The 18,132-nt window shown below is 40.3% G+C and overlaps 1 protein-coding gene across 1 annotated transcript in view; it reads left to right on the top strand.

Moving 5' to 3' along the window:
• Positions 1–1,307: 1,307 nt before the first annotated feature.
• The window catches only part of TMEM47 (transmembrane protein 47), a 30,533-nt gene continuing 13,708 nt past the window's right edge, over positions 1,308–18,132 (top strand). Inside the window, exons 1-2 of the mRNA XM_080795912.1 lie at positions 1,308–1,790; positions 17,790–17,930. Coding sequence (XP_080652038.1) covers positions 1,565–1,790; positions 17,790–17,930 — 367 coding nt within the window. The 5' untranslated portion in view covers positions 1,308–1,564. The remainder of the gene's footprint in view (positions 1,791–17,789; positions 17,931–18,132) is intronic.

The following is an 18,132-nucleotide window of genomic DNA, read 5'->3' as shown; positions in this document are numbered from 1 at the left end:
GTGTTTCAATAAAAGAGAGTAGTCGTTTCTTTCATTCTTCAGATCTGAACCACTATTTTGGGTTTCTACCAAATTTTCCAGATGGCGAAAGATCTGGGAACATCCCCGTCCACAATGATCTATTCAATAATTGCCTCTTTTATAGGAAAAATGGAAAGTAGTCAAAGAGATACAATAGACAACCCGCCAAACGCAAGCTGCACTAGTCAATTACAGAACCACGAAGTCAATTTCAAGGGGTGTTTATTCCTCACAGATAGAAAAACAAACAAACAAAGAAAAGAATGAGTGAGTTTCCATAAGAAAAAGCTCTAGGTCTTATTGGGCTGAATCTTCAGTTGGGAGCGCACAGTAGGTGCTCAATAAATGTGTGCAGATTAAGTACTTTAAAATAAGCCACTTTTCCTATGCCAGGCCCTGGGCTAAGTCTTGCGGGGTACAAGAATAAGTTAATACCCTGGAAGAAATTCAGATCTGAGCCGGCGGCGTAGTGCAAAGCCGAATGAATAAAGGTTTTCGTCACCGCGCAAAAAACAGAGTCCCAGAGAAACCAAGTAAGGTTTACTTCACATATTGCAGGAGCTCTCATACTCATTTTAGCGCCTGCGTTCCCTGAGCAATTGCCCTTTATAGGGGGCGCAAAAGGAGGTGAGCCTAGAGAACAGAAGCGGCGGCAAGATTGGGGGAAAGTTAGGAAATGCGAAAAACTGCGGGTTCCTGGGTCCGAGACTGAGTTCGTCCTGGATTTGAAAAGAGGACTATGCCTTTTGTCACTCTTCTCCTTTCTCCAAATCCCCCGGGAGGAGAAACTGGCTGGGGGTGGGAGGCGGGTTTACATCAGAGAGACCCACAGACAGTAACGCTCTTGGCTACAATGGCTACAGCCCAAGAAACCCATGAATCCACAGCTGACGCCTTCCAGAAAAGGACCCACCCAGGCTCGCTAAGAAAAGGAAACCCACGTGACAGCGGAGGGTGGGGGTGGGAAGCGAGGCGACCCCGGAGCAGTAGAGGCCAGGGGCGGGGTCGGAGACCAAGCTGCAGCAAGAAACTACCCCACAGAGCCGGTCCGGGGCGAAGGGCTCGCTCTGGGTTCCGCGCGTGCCGGACACTGTGCAGTAGACAACTCGTTCCGAGCGCGGCACACACGGGGGTTAGAGAAGAGGGAACCGTTTCGCTTATTGGCAAGGGGCGGGGCGCGCGCTAGCCTCTCTAGCCGGGAGCGGGAGTTTGACGCCGCGGGGGTGCGGACCCACCGCCCCGCCCCGCTCGGCACCGCCTCCCGCAGCCCGGGGAGGGGCCGGGGCGGAGCTAGCCTGGCCGCGCCGGGGCGGAGCGGGCGCCGGCAGAGCGCGGCGCCGGGCTGGCAGCGAAGGTCCGCGGCGGGATCGGTGTCGCTGCGGCTGCCAGAGAGCCCCCACCTCGGCCGGTAGCCCCCGCAGACCTACCTTCGCGGCGCGCGGCGGCTCCGCTGCTTCCCTCGGAAGGAGGTCCGGCTCCCCGCTCTCCGGACCCGCCTGGCGACCTCGCCTCCGGCGGGGCAGGGGGCTGCGGCGCCCGGGGCATGGCTTCGGCCGGCAGCGGCATGGAGGAGGTGCGCGTGTCGGTGCTGACCCCGCTGAAGCTGGTCGGGCTGGTGTGCATCTTCCTGGCGCTGTGTCTGGACCTGGGGGCCGTGCTGAGCCCGGCCTGGGTCACGGCCGACCACCAGTACTACCTGTCCCTGTGGGAGTCCTGCCGGAAACCCGCCAGCCTGGACAGCTGGCACTGCGATTCCACGCTCAGCAGCGGTGAGGGCCCGGCGCGCCGCGACCCCTGCCTCCCACCCCGGACTGCCCGGTGCCCCACTGCCCGGACGGCCACCGCCTCTCTCCCCGCCTTCTGTGTCCCCTACCCTCGTGCGCCCCGCCGCGTCCTGACCCTTTGCGGACCCTTGGGCTCCAGCCGCCTCCCTGCGATCCACCCCTCGTCTCTCCCCGGTCCTGGTCGCCAACCCCAATGCGACGTCCCACGCCCTCTCCGTCCTCCCGTGGCCATTCCTCGGGCTCTGGAGTAACGCGTATGCTGTTTGGGGTAATTGATATCATTGAAGGCGAGAACCGTGGGGCTGTGTTAGAAATGCAACGCCTTCCACACTCTCGTTAAAAAAGCGACAAGCAAAACCGCCCCAACTCCACCGAGACGTCGTGGGTTCTCTGCTCGGTCTTCCCCACTCTCTTCTCCCTCCTCTCTCAAGGAGGGATTTGCCTGAGTTTACCTCTCAGTGCCCACGTTTCTGCCGGCTCTACTCCACTTTGTCCGGTTTTCCCCAGGAGTTTCGGTTTGGGTTTTATTTCCCTAAATTTTTGACGGCTGTGGAAAGTTGGAAGAGAGACAGGCGTGATTTCCTTTCCTTTTTTGGTGACACGTCGTTGGTTGTGAGTTGCCCTTCTTTCTCTTGGTCTCCAAATACCTCCTCTCTCCTCCAGACCTTTCTGTTCTCCATGAGCTACTTACTCACAGATGCCTGTAAAGTTGTGGCTTATTCAGCTACCACTGGAAGCTGGGAACGGGTGGGGTGGAAGGTGGAGAAGAAGGTAGTCACCCCCTGGGAGGGGGCTTTATTCTCTCTTTGACCCCCAGTTGGCTTCCCCTGCGCCCCAGTTATGCTGTTAGCAGAAATCTGCCAACTTCCGATTTCTTGCAGTAAACGCTTTTCCTTGCTAATCTTGATTCTTCAGCTGCTGGTGTCAGTGCAGAGAAAGGGGAATAAAGGGAGAGGACCTGCCCGTGATTTTACACTTACCCACGCGTACCCCTAAGAAACTGATTAAATTCCTTCGTGACAGTCTGTCTTCTCTGGGACTATTTATGAAGCTTTACTGGAGACGTTTCAAGTTCCAAGAAAGTTGAAATAGCACAAATGCCACACAAACCTGATTTACTTTTGTCTTTGGTTTCTTGTTTCAAGAAAGATTAGTTCACTTGGTTAAGTTTCTTCCATAAATTTGATTTTCTGTTTACAAAAGGCTGCTTCTTTGATTTTACTTCAAAATTCCTATTGATGGGATTTTGTCTTTGTTGCTTAATTCACTGTGGAGGGGACTGGTTGGCAGCAGGAGGTCAACATTTAGGTCTTTTAATTCTTTCAGGGTTTGTTGTTTACAACCAAAGATAAAATAAATTGGTAAAATGCCTTTCTTCAGTAACCAGGGGATCCAAATAAACTTTGGAGAAAATATCTTTTCTTTCCCCTCTCCAATAGAAATGGAAATTTATGTAGGAATGCCAGCTTCAGCATGTCTCCTTAGCAACGGGAATCTTTTGCCCCTTTCTCCTGTCTCCTGAAATAATAGTCCCCTGATTGCATAAAGACTTTTCAGATAGGTTAGAGAAACCAGCCTCTACTCTTTTCTTTTCAGACCCATATCCTTTTCTCTTGGCCAGGAATGTGGGGAATGGGGAGAAGCCAACCCGAGTTTGTTGAGCAGTATGCAGTGTTTGCTAATCTCTCCTTAATTGCCTCCAAACCCATTTATCTTAGCTTTTTCCCCCTCTCCAGGCAAGGAAATAGGTAGGGAGACTCAAACTTAACGCAAAGGTAGTGATAAAATGTCTCTACTGAGGTAGAAATTGGAGCCAGGGACGATTTCTGATTCGCCCCCCCCCCCAAGCCCGTTATCCTACCCTTCTGCTTAAACTCATGCCACAGCATTTATTTCTATTTGGGTTCCTGAAAATCAGCTTCAGTTCTATTTTGCTTAAAATAGTTTTCATCCCAGAAAAAGTGTAGTTGGTGAGCAAATGATGTGGGAGGCTTAGAGATGGTTTTGTTTGAGGCTAACTGGAACAAGTTCTTGACTTTCTTTATGTAGTAGCAGTTCATTTTTCCTCTTCAAGGCGGTGGGTGGGGGGTGCAGGAGGAAAGGAAACAAAACATGGAAAATTGCTCTATCTCCCCCACTTTACAAAATGTGCTTTCTTAAAATGTTCTGTGAACTTGAAGCTTCTATCCACAAATGTTTTGAAATGAAGAGGGAAGCTTGAAGTGAAACGAGCAATGCTTTTCTTGCCCGTTCCAGAGGGCAGGCAGCTTTTCTCAGTCTGTTTGCTGTGTGGAGTAACAGAAAGCAGGGAGGGAAATGTCTTCTCTGAAGATTTTTTAAGAGATCCACTTCATTGTCTCTTGAAATGAATTACCTCGGGAGGAGCCACCAAGGACAGTTTTACTGAAGGCCCTTCACCGGGATCTTTGGGGCTTAATTAAAAACCTTTGTCTTAATTAGAATTAAAACTGCTAGGAAGAGGCGAGCTTGTATTTACAGAAGGGAAATTTCAGGAATGTTTCTACTGACGACAATATGTCCTACTTAGGCCCAGTTCCTACGGAAACTTTACCCTCAGCCATTATTTTTAAAGCTGCATTTTAATTTTGTTACCAAATATGCGTTGTTTGCTGCTTATAACCCGTTTTATGGTTTTAAGCGAAAGCAGAACCATGCCTTTGTGTCCTGGTGTATTGAAGGTTGCGTCAGCGCTTCTAGTACGAACCAGTAATCCGGGTGTCAGTCAGCTGTAATGCTTTTCTCTGCCGTCCCAATTCAGAGTAGGGGGACAGTCCAGGCATTCATCTAGAGCTAGAAGTTTTCTAAAAAGACAAATGAGAAAAAAGGCCAATAAACTGTCATTTGCGGTGGAAACAAATAATAATAATAATAATAATAATAATAAAGTATGCTTGTTAAGAAGTTTAGAATAGGTAGTACTCCCATGGCTGCCGGCCACAGAATTTCTAAGAATAGTTTTCCCCACTACTGATTTGGGCAGCCTCTTAATACATCTTTAATCAGTTTTTTTTAAATTGTTGTCGTGTTTTTGGCTTTTGCTTAGTCACATTTAGTTTTGATAACTTTTGTTTAGAATATAGTTGTTAGGATTTCATAGCCATTACAAAAGAATTCTTAGTGCAAATAGAATTGCTCAAGTGGATACAGAATGCTGATGCCCTGAACTTGACATCAAATGCGCTATATAACCTCTAGGATGGTTTTAAAATTTATAAATATGGAGCTATTTCATACAAGGCAGATTCCTTTTTTGATGTCTGTGTGATTTATTGACCGAGCAAAAAAGCAAGGACATGCAGATAGCCAAAGGAGTGCGTTTTACTAAGAGTAATTTTAGGATATAAAAAGTGCATTTATCCATCTTTCTATCTACAGAATATCTATGCATGTTTTCTATCCATGAAATCCTTGATCAAATAGTCTTTTTCAAGGAATATTGTTAACATCATTCGTGCACTGTCCTAAAAATAGCTTCATTTGTAACATGAGTCACTGGCAGTTTTGAAATGGCAGTGTGTGTCGTATGCTAATAACAGGTGAATATTATTATTTTCAGCTGACAAGAGGTTCTCTTAAGAGTGCGTTATAGGTAGCTCCTTTTCCTAAAACTAGTAGAAAATTCCACTTTAACAGGCATTGTAAGAAAACCCACCTTGGGTCATAGTTTAAGATAAACCAAACTGCCTAAACAACTGCAAATCTTAGAAAATCTGATGTTTAGTGATTTTGAATTCAGATGTATGTCCTTTGTGCATATTTTGAATCCGTACCTTCATTGGGAAACAGAATTGCATTGGGAAACCTCACAATGCGATTTACTTCAGGAAATGTTTAGCTTCTTTCTCAAAATGTGTTGATACTGATGCGTGTTTACAAATAGTTCTGCAGGCCTGAAGGTCAGACAGTTAGACCCTCTTCTGGCTTCCGGAAAAAGAACATAAGTAGGACAAATGCAGTTTTATTTAACCTACACAACATAGGTGGGTGGAAAGTTATACAAAGAGTAGCACTCAGCACCAAAACTTTCTCAATAAACTGGAGAAAAAAACAAGTATGACTTATTTCACGATCTTTGTGATGATTTTTCTTTTACCATCTCCTAAGATTTTCAAACTCCCAAGATTGACTCTTACAAAAGATGTTTTAATTTGTGGGCAGATATAATTTCTTTTTTGCTCACATTTATAGAATGATTATAACCTCCAGGGAACCATTTGGATCAGTCTTTGTCAGCAAAGGGATTTGATGGGTGTGTGAGAAGCCTGGCCTTTCATAAAACATTTCCCAATAAAACCAAAACAAACAAAAGCGTATCTCAGGCAATAGATTTTGCCTGCTGTCAAGAATATATTTTAAGAATTTCTTTCAAGTTTCTTTTAATGGTAAGACTACTTAATGAGACCAAAGATACATCCAGTACTACTAGATATATTAGTGAAAAGGATTGTAGATGCTTCAGAATAAGTCCCTGGAATATATTACCTAAATATCACAGTAGATTTCTATATGAACTATGCTAAATTATAATGTAATCCTGTAGGAGATCAGAGTAGTGTTGTGGAGAATACAGGAGGCTTTAGATTCAAACTGCCCTGAACTTGGCCACTTACCATTCATGTGACCTCATACAATTTAACGGCTTCAAATGGTTTGTCATTAAGATTAAATATATAAAAGTACCTGCACATTAGGGTTGTGTTCCTTCCTTATTATATATTCAGAAAAACAAGCCCAAAGTGATTTTTTTTTTTTTTGCAAAATTGAGGACTCCCCCCATCCCTCTTGGAAGGTAAACTCTTTGCATTGAATAATGAGGTATGCTGTTAGTTTCAAATTTAAATTTTGCTACTGCATCACAAAGCATTTAACAATGCTCTTGGTAGATCATGATCACAAAACTACTATCTAATAGCTACCCTTTTTCTCAGTACTGTTACAGAGCAGACATCTCAATTATTGCCAGTGTCACAGTAAACTTGCAAGGGAGTTAATGTTATCCCTATATGTTATTGAAGAGACCAGGCGTTTTGTAAGTTTACCAAGTTTTTAGTCGGTGGTAGAGACATTTTTTCCAAGAGAGTGCCAGTTACTAATGCTGGGAAACAAACCACTTCAAAAGTTAGTGGTACAAAACAAAAATCATTTTATTATGCTCATGACTTCTGTGGGTCAGGAATTTAGATAGAGCACAATGAGGATGGCTTTATCTGGGGCTCCAGGATGTCTGAGGGACATAGCTGAGGGTGACTTGAATGGCTGGGGATTGAAACATCTGCAACTGCAGGATCTTCTTCTGAATGGTTTCACTGGGTTTGGCACCTTGGTGGAAATGGCGGAGAGACTGGAGTCTGGCCACTGGGACCAGCCTTACTAGCATGGTGGTCCCAGGGTAGTCAAACTTACTACAGGATGGGTGGTTTTTCCCAAAATGAGGGTCCTAAGAGAACCAGTCTCTGTCTTAACTAGCCGGAAAATCACAGAGGAGCCATTTGGTAGCCCAGATTCCAGGCAAGGAAAGTTGGGCTCCACCTCTTGCTCTTGATGGAACAACTGGAAGGTCCCATTATAGAAGAGCATGTAGGATGGGAGATGCTGTTGGGCCACTTCTGAGGCACAGAGTCTCACACTGGAGTCTAGCTGCCAATCTGCATTCTTACTTTATTGCCTCTGAAGAACAAAGACAACTACATAGCTACTTTCTTGAAAAATTTTCAATCAGGGCGCCCGAGTGGCCCAGTCAGTTAAGCATCTGCCTTCTGCTCAAGTCATGATCCCAGGGTCCTCCTCTGCAGGGAGCCTGCTTCTCCTTCTCCCTCTGCCACTCCCATGCTTGTGCTCACTTACTCTAACTCTCTGTCTCTCAGCTAAAAAATAAATAAAATTTTAATTAAAAAGGAACTTTGCATCAATTATATAAGTAAAATTTGGCTGGGGCAAAAACTGCCCTTAACACATGGGTTTAATGATTGGTCACTTTTATGGGGTTACTTTGGATTTGGAATCAAATGAGCTTAAAAACCTAACCCATCTACAAATAGAGAATTTCCCCCACTCTCTTTAGGTGACCTTAAGCCATTTTGGTTTATAGTCTCAAATGACCAAGGCTCAAACTGATTTGAATCTGGGGTATAATTTGCTACTTCGTGTTGCTGATAAACTTTAGTTTTTTTTTTTTGTTTTTGTTTTGTTTTGTTTCGTTTTAAGAAAGTTCTGTATGAGACAGAGGAGATAGATTCTTTGTACACAAACACTAAAATGTTAAAATTTCAGACAGGAGCCAAGTTTTATAGCACTAGAAAGATGTTGGAGTTGCCGAATTATTTTTTGTTTGCTTGATTTTCCCTTAATAAAAAAATTCTTTTCCTGACAATTGCCCATATATTGAATTATGGAATCATAGCACATTTGGAGTAGAAAAGATTTTTAAAAGTATTCCTGCCTGGGCAAATTTCTTGAATGGATAAGAAAAAGTGAGGAAGATACAATGGTAGTGACTCAGTAGGAATTGTACTTGGCTGAACTATTTTTGCACAGCGTGTTTTCCAACTTTCCTGTCACACTGCAGGTAACTGTCTTTTCGTGTCGGAAGGTTTGTTGAGTGCTCCCAGGTATGGCACTTCGGATTCAGAGGTTAAGTACTACACATGAAATAGACGTCTACTTTTTATAACCATCCAAGATCTGATTTCATATAGAGTTTAAGATCTTCAGGTAGACTCATATGTCAGTAAGTCTGTGAAGTTTTAGATGTTTCCTATCATCAAATTTACATTGTTTGCATGACTAGTCCTTAAAAATCAGCAAAACTTTTTATAAGTTTTGCCATGATAGGATGCTTTAAAACATCTGTTTAATTTTAAAATCGTAATTGTAAGTATGTGGAAGGCAGCCATGTAAGTTTCTTAAATTGATTACATGAATATAAATTTCACTAGATCAAGTTATTACTGCATCCTGCCTTTTTTTTTTAAAGATACATTTATTTATCGAAAGGAACTGATGTTCCTTAAACAGAATTTCATCCTTATATGTCAAAGTTACTGGCAGTTAAATCTTAACAGTCTTTTCAAAGTATTGGATTATCTCCTTTGAAAATTAGACAAGGACATCTTTCCTTGCCCTTTTTTGCTTGTAATTTGTGTGGGTTTTTGAGACACTAGTGTCGGCCATCAATTTTCTATTCTGTTGTAGTCTTCTTGCCTTTGGCACCAAAGACTACCATTAAAAAACAGAACGAAACAAAAAATTTTCAAAAATGAGGCATCCATGGTTCCCAAAGAACCGAGGAAAAATACCTAGATCATTTTTGTCTCTAGCAGCTTATATTAACTGTTAGGGGATTTTAAATGATAGTTTAATGAGCCATATTTCAACATAATGTCACCTATTGATTCTCTTTCCAAAATACATGTTTATTAGCAAAAAAAATGTTTAAATGTAGAAGCTGGGACCCGTGAGTGACATATCCTCAATCTGTAAAAGGCACATCCACAAAAGAACTACAATTTTCATCAAACGGGGTTTTCTTGCTCTTGTGTTTTTAAGGTCCCTAAAACAAAAGTTCATCAAAATGTTGCCATAGTACTTTGTGAATGAGACCTGGTGTCTTCCTAGCACCACTAGGTGACTTAAAGAGAGATATGACCTTTCCCTTTTCCTGTCTTGTCATGTGTGCCCAAGGAGTTAACTTCATCAAAACATATTCATTGATTTCATACAGGGCGTAGGCATTATCCTGGTATAGTATTAGCCAGTTTGTGTGGCAGCACTGTGCTAGTTAGGGACAGCAAGGTGATGAATGAAACACTTGCTTTTAAACAACAAAATCATATAAATGTACAAAGTAATGTAAAGGGGGAAATAAAAGAAGTTTGCTAACAGGGAACTGCTATCTTGCCAATTTTATCCACCCCTCCACACCCCTCCCCCCGTATTTACTAAGAGGGTATCTCAGTACAATCGTGGGTGACTGGCTACCTTCCGTCTACCCTTTGATTATTATTAGTTACTCTAAACCCATCACACAGAAGATTTTTGGTTGAATAGAGGAAGGTCACCCACTCCTAGTCCTGGTGTGGGCTTTCTTCTTCCTGCTTTTCCAGATAACCAAGTTTCCTAAATTGTAACCTTAGATTTTTTTTTCCCGAAGAGTGGGGAAGATGTTCAGTGTAACAAACTCATCACAACTTTATGGAAATAGTACGATTAGAAATTACTACTGAGAAATACCTGTACCCTTTAGATAATATCAGTTACCATAAAATGCTAATGAAATATTTCTAACATAGTACATGATAGCAGTGATGGTGTGTCTTTTTTTTTTCTTTTGGTCCAAATTCTGCAACATGCTTTAATTGCAGGGCTCTTTGCTAAGCACTGTATATAATGGTTATTTGGGAGAAAAGATACCATACGTTATGATATTTAGATGATAAATTACACTTTCACCAAACTTTCTAAGATAGAATTCTGTGAAGCAGTTAAAACAACCCTTGATTTGTTAAAGAAAAAGAGATACATATTCATCTAACACTACACAGAATAATTCAAAAGGCTTAAATGAGATTGTCATGGATTGAAAATTAGTAACCTGTCTGGTACTTTTGGACAACCAGAATTTTCCAGAATTTTGGCAAAATTGACCTACATTTTGGTTATTAGAGTTGTTGCATCACTTACTTGCATGGTTTCCTAGTATCATATATGTGCTAAAGGCAGGTCGGCACTGTGTTTTTTTTTTTTTTTTTTTTTTTTTTTTTTAAAGATTTTATTTATTTATTTGACAGAGAGAGATCACAAGTAGACAGAGAGGCAGGCAGAGAGAGAGTGGGAGGGGGAAGCAGGCTCCCTGCTGAGCAGAGAGCCCGATGCGGGACTCGATCCCAGGACCCTGAGATCATGACCTGAGCCGAAGGCAGCGGCTTAACCCACTGAGCCACCCAGGTGCCCCATGGCACTGTGTTTTTGATACATTTTTTATCCGTACGTTGGCCTGAAGAGTAGGACTCTAAGTTGTATCATTGCAACTTGATTAACAAGGTAGGTGCTTCTCTAATATTCCATTTCACTTTGTGCAGCACAGTGTACAGTGTCTATACTGTCATTTTGTAAAAGACACATAGTTGTTTGCTTTAAATATTTGTTTGCACATGAAGAATGTTAGATTTGATATTAGTAGATTCAAAAGACATGGTCATTTTAATTATTGAAATTGGAATCAGAATTTTTCTTTTGCCTGTCTTTGTCTCTGTATCTCATGGAATGGTAGAAAATTAATGCAACACTGGTGGATTTAGGTCAGAATGCAACTTAACAAAGAAAACAAAGTTTAAACTCCCTCAGTAATGGCTTCAGTTTTCCATTTCATTTACCATATACAGATTGAAAAAGTGAAGTGTATTATTTGATACCTCTGGAAATATTTTGGCTGTTAAGTCTATAGTTACCTTCCTTTTACACAAATTAACAGCACCATTTTGATTCATTCTTCATACATGAGGATATGGGCTTACTGTCCAAACCTGGAAATATGTAGCATTAATCTCAAAATCCTAAATTATAGTTGATGAAAATAATTCAGTGCCATAATTTCTAATAAGATGAGCTAGTCAGGAAAAAGGCATGGTCTCCTGTGATGAGGTTGGTGCGTTAGAGAATTGGGGTTTGAAAAGTTATTCTGTAACTGGAGCTTGTTTTCTCCTCAACAAATATAAACCATCCCAGTAGTTCCCATTCCTAATGATAAAAATGGAATTGGCAATAATGAGTTCACATCAATATAATTAAAATTAATTTAAGTGTCTTGCCATACATATGCCCAAGAAGTGAATAAAAGTATTTAGAAGAACTGAAGGTGTTCTGGGGATGAGTGAAATGATCCAGCGTCTGTGGATTTAGGGAAGATTTATGGATGACCTGTGAGGTGGTGTCAAAATGATAGGAAACCTCTTCACCCTGTCACCTCTTCTAGGTAGAACAGTAAATGATTTCGATTGCAGTTATGGATATCATTTTGGTTAATATAACTGTCTTTTAGGGAATTCAAAGGTGAAAATAAAAGTGTTTGGCAAATTTGAATGGGATTATAAAAGTTAACTAAAAATCAGTATTTTGTGATGAGAATTCTAAAACAGTCATACTCCCATATTAAAACATTAAAATACATTTAGGAAAATACTGCCCACCCAAATTGTGGGAGTTGAATTTCTAAGACTAAAAATCTGTTTCTTCATTGCCTTTTAATTTTATCTAATTTCCTAGAAGAAGTGGCAGTTGTGTGCTCAAGGATTTACATACAGTAGAACTAATTTCAGCGAATAAACAATACCTACGGAGGTAAATAAATTAGCCAGTGTTTGACAAGTTAAAGGTTTTGAAATGAGGTGGGTGGAGGAAAGCTTTAGACACTGGTGTGGTGCATTTGAACTTGTGGAACGTGTGGAAAGTGTATTGTCATTAAGATTTTGCCTTTCCTGAAAATTGGAAGTAAACTTTGACCACAAATTCCCTAAAGGAATGTGAATTCTCCCAATTTGGCAATTAGAATGTGGCTCATAGAATTTTCATAATGCAATGGCAATTTCAGACCAGTCTCATGTATTAGACCGTAAAGAAAGTCAGCACAATTCTGCAGAATACTAAAGCATTTATAGACATTGGAAACTCTGGCACCAGCTAATAAAAATACCTTGAAAGAGGACTTGAATTTAGTTCCTGAGTTGCATATTAATGCTGGACTTGATGTTGTGCTATAAAGACTGCCCAATTTTGATTCTGTAACTACAGGGTAAAGTATAACATTATATATATTCATTCCTGTTATTTTTTCCTTTTTAAAAATGTTTAACTTTTATTTTTTTTAGAGAAAGCACTAGTAGAGAAGCGCACACGTATCTTGAGCCTTGGCTTCCATAGGTGCACATTCAGTGCCTTGTGTGTGCCACTGTGCCAGTTTTGCCAAAATACAATAGCCCCCCCCCCCCCCCCCCCGCCAACACCACATCTGTAGGGGATATATTACAAGAACCTCGGTGGATGCTTGAAACTGTGGGTGGTACCAAACCATGTATATACTATGTTTTTTCCTGTTCACACATACCTGCAATAAAGTTTAATTTTTAAATTAGGCACAGTAAGAGATCAACAACAATAACTAAGATTAAAAAATAGAAGAGTTATAACAATATACTATACTACAAGTTATGTAAATATGATCTCTCTCTCTCAGAATATTGTATTGTGCTATACTCATCCTTCTCGTGATTACGTGAGAAGATAAAATGCCTACATGATGAAATGAAGTGAGGCAACTGATACAGGCATTGTGATGTAGCATTAGGCTACTACTATTGACCTTCTGGTGATTCATCGGGAGGATCACCTGCTTCCAGCCTGGACTACGTTTGACTGCGGATAACTGAAAGCATGGAAAGCAAAACTGCAGATTAAGGGGGAGAACTACTACACTCTTAAACAGAATCTGCCAGATAGTATGGCAGCCTCATTTCAGGTGGGAGTTCCAGATCCAAAACATTCTTCACAGCCCATTTGAGTCCTCCCTGGTTCATGGACCAAGGATATACCTTTTTTTTTCATCAAAACTGATTATCACTTGTTTTCTGAGCTCTCGGAAACCAAACACAAATTTCAGATCAGCTGGCCTGACATTGAACAATGACCAGTTTTAACTGTGCAGAGCACTGCAATTTGTAAAGTCGCACCATGGCCATTGATGTTCTGCAGAGCTGGTTTATGTTCACTGCTCCACTACAGTGTCACTTTATCATTTATAGAAATGTGTAAAACTAATGCAGAGTAATAAATCTCTAAGGACTCTTAACACTTCATCTGACTAAATACTGTGAGGGCTATAAAATTGTGGAACTAAGATTGATGTAGAAATTAACCAATTATGAGAACTTAAAATAGATGATTTTATTTTAAGAAATGGGGCTGAAAATTGAGATTTTTATGACATTTTAATTTGTTTTGCAAACACTGAATATGGGATAGCAAGTATTTGTGGCATGCAAACCTTCTAATGGAAAAACCATTAGTGTAGAGACAAGTTTTCTGCTCATTTATTATAATATTATAAAAAAAATCATTCAAGTACAGAACATTCTATATGTATATTTTGTTAACTCTACATTGGTAGATAAGGAAGTATATGTGTATACATGGAGCCCAGAGTATATTGTTTTAATGGCTATTGCTAGGTATCTATAAAACTATTTTTCACTTTTTTAGAATTCTCTGTATACTAGTCTTGTTCAACAAGAAAGAGGAAATGGTATCAGGCCGATCTACATGGTCCCTGACTTTAGCTCACCTGTAAGGCAGGCAGGCCCTAATATTTGGACAGTGGATTCTGTTTCCTGAAAGAGGCATGATGCCACAAGCACTGTTCTCAGCTTCAGAATACCTAGTGCTCAGCCGGGAAAAGTGCCCTGGATCTCACTGACTATGGTAGCCTTATCGAACCAGTTTTTGGCTTCCTAATTGTTCAGCTGATCAGCGAGTTAAAGCTTGGGTCCTGGGCAACCTGCCTGAGTGAATCATTCCAAATGGCTATAATGACAACAATCTCAAAACTTGGCACTGTCTATGAGAGATATGGGCTCAATACTTCAGTCTAAGCCCCAGCTTCTGGCCAGGCAGTGGCAGACACGGCCTAATTCTAGTCTCTCATAAAATAAAATGGCTTCTCTGTGAGAACAGGCATTATCTCTGGTTAAGGACCAAGGGGAAGGGTAACAATATTACAGTGTGATGTGCCTTTTTGACTTTATGTCTAGTATGAGTTTCATTAGCCACAACCCTCAGTACTAAAAATAGATAGAGAGATACAGGACTTTTAAAAGACAATAAAGGAGCCCCTGGGTGGCTCAGTCTGACTCTTGGTTTCAGCTCAGATCATGATCTCAGGGTCATGAGGTGGAGCCCTGCGTTGGGCTCTGTGCTCAGTCATGTCCTTGAGATGGTCTTACCCTCTCCCTCTACCCCTCCCCTCCTCAAATAAATAAGTCTTTAAAAAAAAAAAAAAAAGGGAAGAAAATGAGAACTGGTTGTAGTCACTTACTTTTTAGAACTACTTCCTGTGCTGCTAAGAGGTTCCCTTCCTAATTAGGTTCTAGTCCCTTTTAATAAGTGTTGTTCTCCTGGTGGCTTCTATTGCATTTTATTGGTTTTCTCTATGACATGAAGTATTATTAGTTTAAGGAGATTCGACATTTTGTGAGATTTGTGTTTTTTGTACTTTTCAATTGCTAAATTGGGTCAGCCTCACTTTGCACACCTTTTTAACGCATTTATCAAATTGACTTTATTATGAAATTATTATTGTCTGAGAGACCTTTACATAGAAAAAAATTCAACATTTTTAAATGGTACATAAAGTACAGACCAGAGGTCAGTAAATTTTAGCCAGAGGGTCAAAACTAACCCACCACCTGTTTTTGTAGATAAAGTTTTATTGGGACACAGCCATGCTCATTCATTTCCATATTGTCTATGGCTGTTTTCACACTACACAGCAGAGGTTGAGTAGTTGCAACACAGACCGTGACACATAAAACTGAAATATTTACTGTCTGGCCCTTTATGGGAAAATTTTGCCAATTTTTTTCTGTCTTAGTTTGTTTTTACAAAATGCAAATAAATACATGTGTTTTATCTATTCTTTGAGGATATTTAAAGTAGAGAAAAGTGATCAAAATTCCTTTTTTTCTTTTGGATTAAAAGTGGAAGTAGTCAAATGTGTGGCATTTTATGCATACATATTGGGCTGTGTGAAAGAACTTACCAGAAAAGCAGTCTTCTAAGCTATTTTTTAAAGTGAGTGAATATTTAGGTTGTATCTTGACTTAAAATTGATTCTGTAAAAATTCTTATTTAAAGGAATTTGGAGATGCTAAGAGTAATAAACATTTTATAAAAATAAGGGTCCAACTTCACAGTATTCCACATAGTCTCTCTTAAAGAATTTGATTAATGAGTGGAAGGATTTTTTTTGTACCCTAAACACTTTAATACAATGAAAATTTTACTTATTCAGAAATTTCAACTTAGAAGTTTTCAGAAGGATTTCTGTTATGTTAAAGTAAAAAATAATTGTGCTATGTATAAACTTTTTCAAAGAAATTTAGAGACTTCCAAATGTAAGGATTATTCTTTGGGGTTTTTTTAATTCAAAGCTACATGCTGTTATGGAATAAAAAATCCATAGTATGGCTATCCTTTTAAACTCTAGTTGAAAGCCAGATATACTTTTGTTTGAAGTTATATGGCTTTGTTACAAATGGATGGCATAAAAAATGCTCTCTACTTTCTTGCGATTCACCTTTATATTTTAGAAGTGTGGATTTTTTTCTGTTTTCCCCTTGTTTGTTTGTTTCCTGAATGCAGTGCAAGTTCTGACTCAGTGCGAGTTATAAATCCGGAATTTATTAGAAGGCGAGGATGTGGGAGAGGACACTTAAGGCGGAGATATATAAGTATAAAGAAGAGAAGAAAATCCGAGGGTTTTATAGGTTCCTCCATTCATCCCCTATCCTACAGTGGTAAAGAGTGCACTTTGAAAGCTTTCTGGAGGGATAATTTCAGAGTGCAGCATCAAAATATCATGAGTTCTTGACTTTGGATAGACTACATTGCAATTTAACCATGGATTAAAGTCTATTTTCATTTTCTGCATGTACATTACAGTGAGGACCAGAAGAGGCAGCCTGGGACTTCCAAAGGACCCCCACTGAAGAATGTTCTGCACAATAATGTTTTTTTGTGATGCTTCTTAAACTAGATAGTGCTTTCATATATTCACTTTGCTATACTTCTTAGAGAACATTCTCCTCTTCTTATGGAATGGGAAATGGGCCAATTTTCTGTCATGCTATTTCTATATCTTTATAAGAAATGACAGATGCATTTCTGTGAGGTTTACGTTTCACTCAGCATATGGGAGACTCACAGTATCCATGTACAGAAACCTGTATGTAGCATGTGGTCAATATATGCTTGCTGTTTCCACATATGAATGAAGAAAGGGAGCCAACAGCTATTTAGAGTACATTCTGGCTCTCTGGGAATACTTAATTTCACAAACCATCCTTGTGGTAAATACCACAGTGAGATTAAAATGAAATGAAAGAGAGGAGGAAAGAACAAACAGCAACAAATTCTCCTGATGCCATTTTGCTGGGGGAGTTGTTTTAGGGAAGACTGGCAAATAAAAACTTGGTTTTTTGGGGGGTTGGGGGTGCGGTAAGGAGAAGGAAGTCTAGACAAGAAAGGACGGGGAAAAAAAAAAGCATGAAGGAGTGTGTTACTGCCACACAACATGGGTGGATTTCAGAGACGTAAAAGCCAGACACAAAATCAATATCACAGACTTAAAAGCCAGACACAAAAGAGTTCATACCATTTACATAAAGTTTAAGAATAGGCAAAAATGAATCCAAGGTGATAGATGTCCCTTACTAGCCTGGGTGGGAGGATGATTACTGACTGGGGAGGGGCACGAAGGAACCCCGGTGACAAAATGTTCTGTATCTTAATGTGGGTGGTGGTATATGGGGATACGAATATATATAAAATGTCATCATAGTCTCAATATTCATATTTAAGATTTGTGAACTTTATAGCTCAATAGAGAAAACAATAAAATAATGAAAATAGGATATGGAAAAGGATACCCAATTTACCATGAAGGCTTAGTAGAATCCTTGGAAAGTGTGGCAAACCCCTGGTCTAAAAACACTGCTGAGCTTAGCATAAAAGACTTTTCTGAATAAGGACGTTTATGGTAATTTTTGTTGCAAAACAGTTCAGTTCCCAAAGGATGCTTAGCATGCAGCTGGATCCCATGTATTTAGTTGTAGCTGGGTACAGGCTGCTGAACATCATTCTGTTGATTCTTTGAGGACTGACTGCTTAAAAGCAATACCTTTCTTTTTTTCTTTCCAGATTGGCAGATTGCTACTCTGGCTTTACTCTTGGGCGGTGCTGCCATCATTCTTATTGCATTCCTGGTGGGTTTGATTTCTATCTGCGTGGGATCTCGAAGGCGCTTCTACAGACCTGTTGCTGTCATGCTTTTTGCAGCAGGTAAATATATATTTATTATGTTCAAACTGGTATTCAAGTTGCAGGAACCTTTCTACCACCCCTCTCTTCTCAGGCAAAAGCAGTATGGGGTTGCTGCATTACATAAAAATTGAGAGGCATTTGTTATATTTTAAGGTAAATTGATTAAGGGTTTGTCTTATTATTAGTTTTCAGGTTGTTAAGCATTTCAGAGCACAGTGGC

This window comes from Martes martes (assembly GCF_963455335.1).
Source record: "Martes martes genome assembly, chromosome: X".
Taxonomy (NCBI): domain Eukaryota; kingdom Metazoa; phylum Chordata; class Mammalia; order Carnivora; family Mustelidae; genus Martes; species Martes martes.
This window is presented reverse-complemented; position numbering and strand designations above follow the sequence as displayed.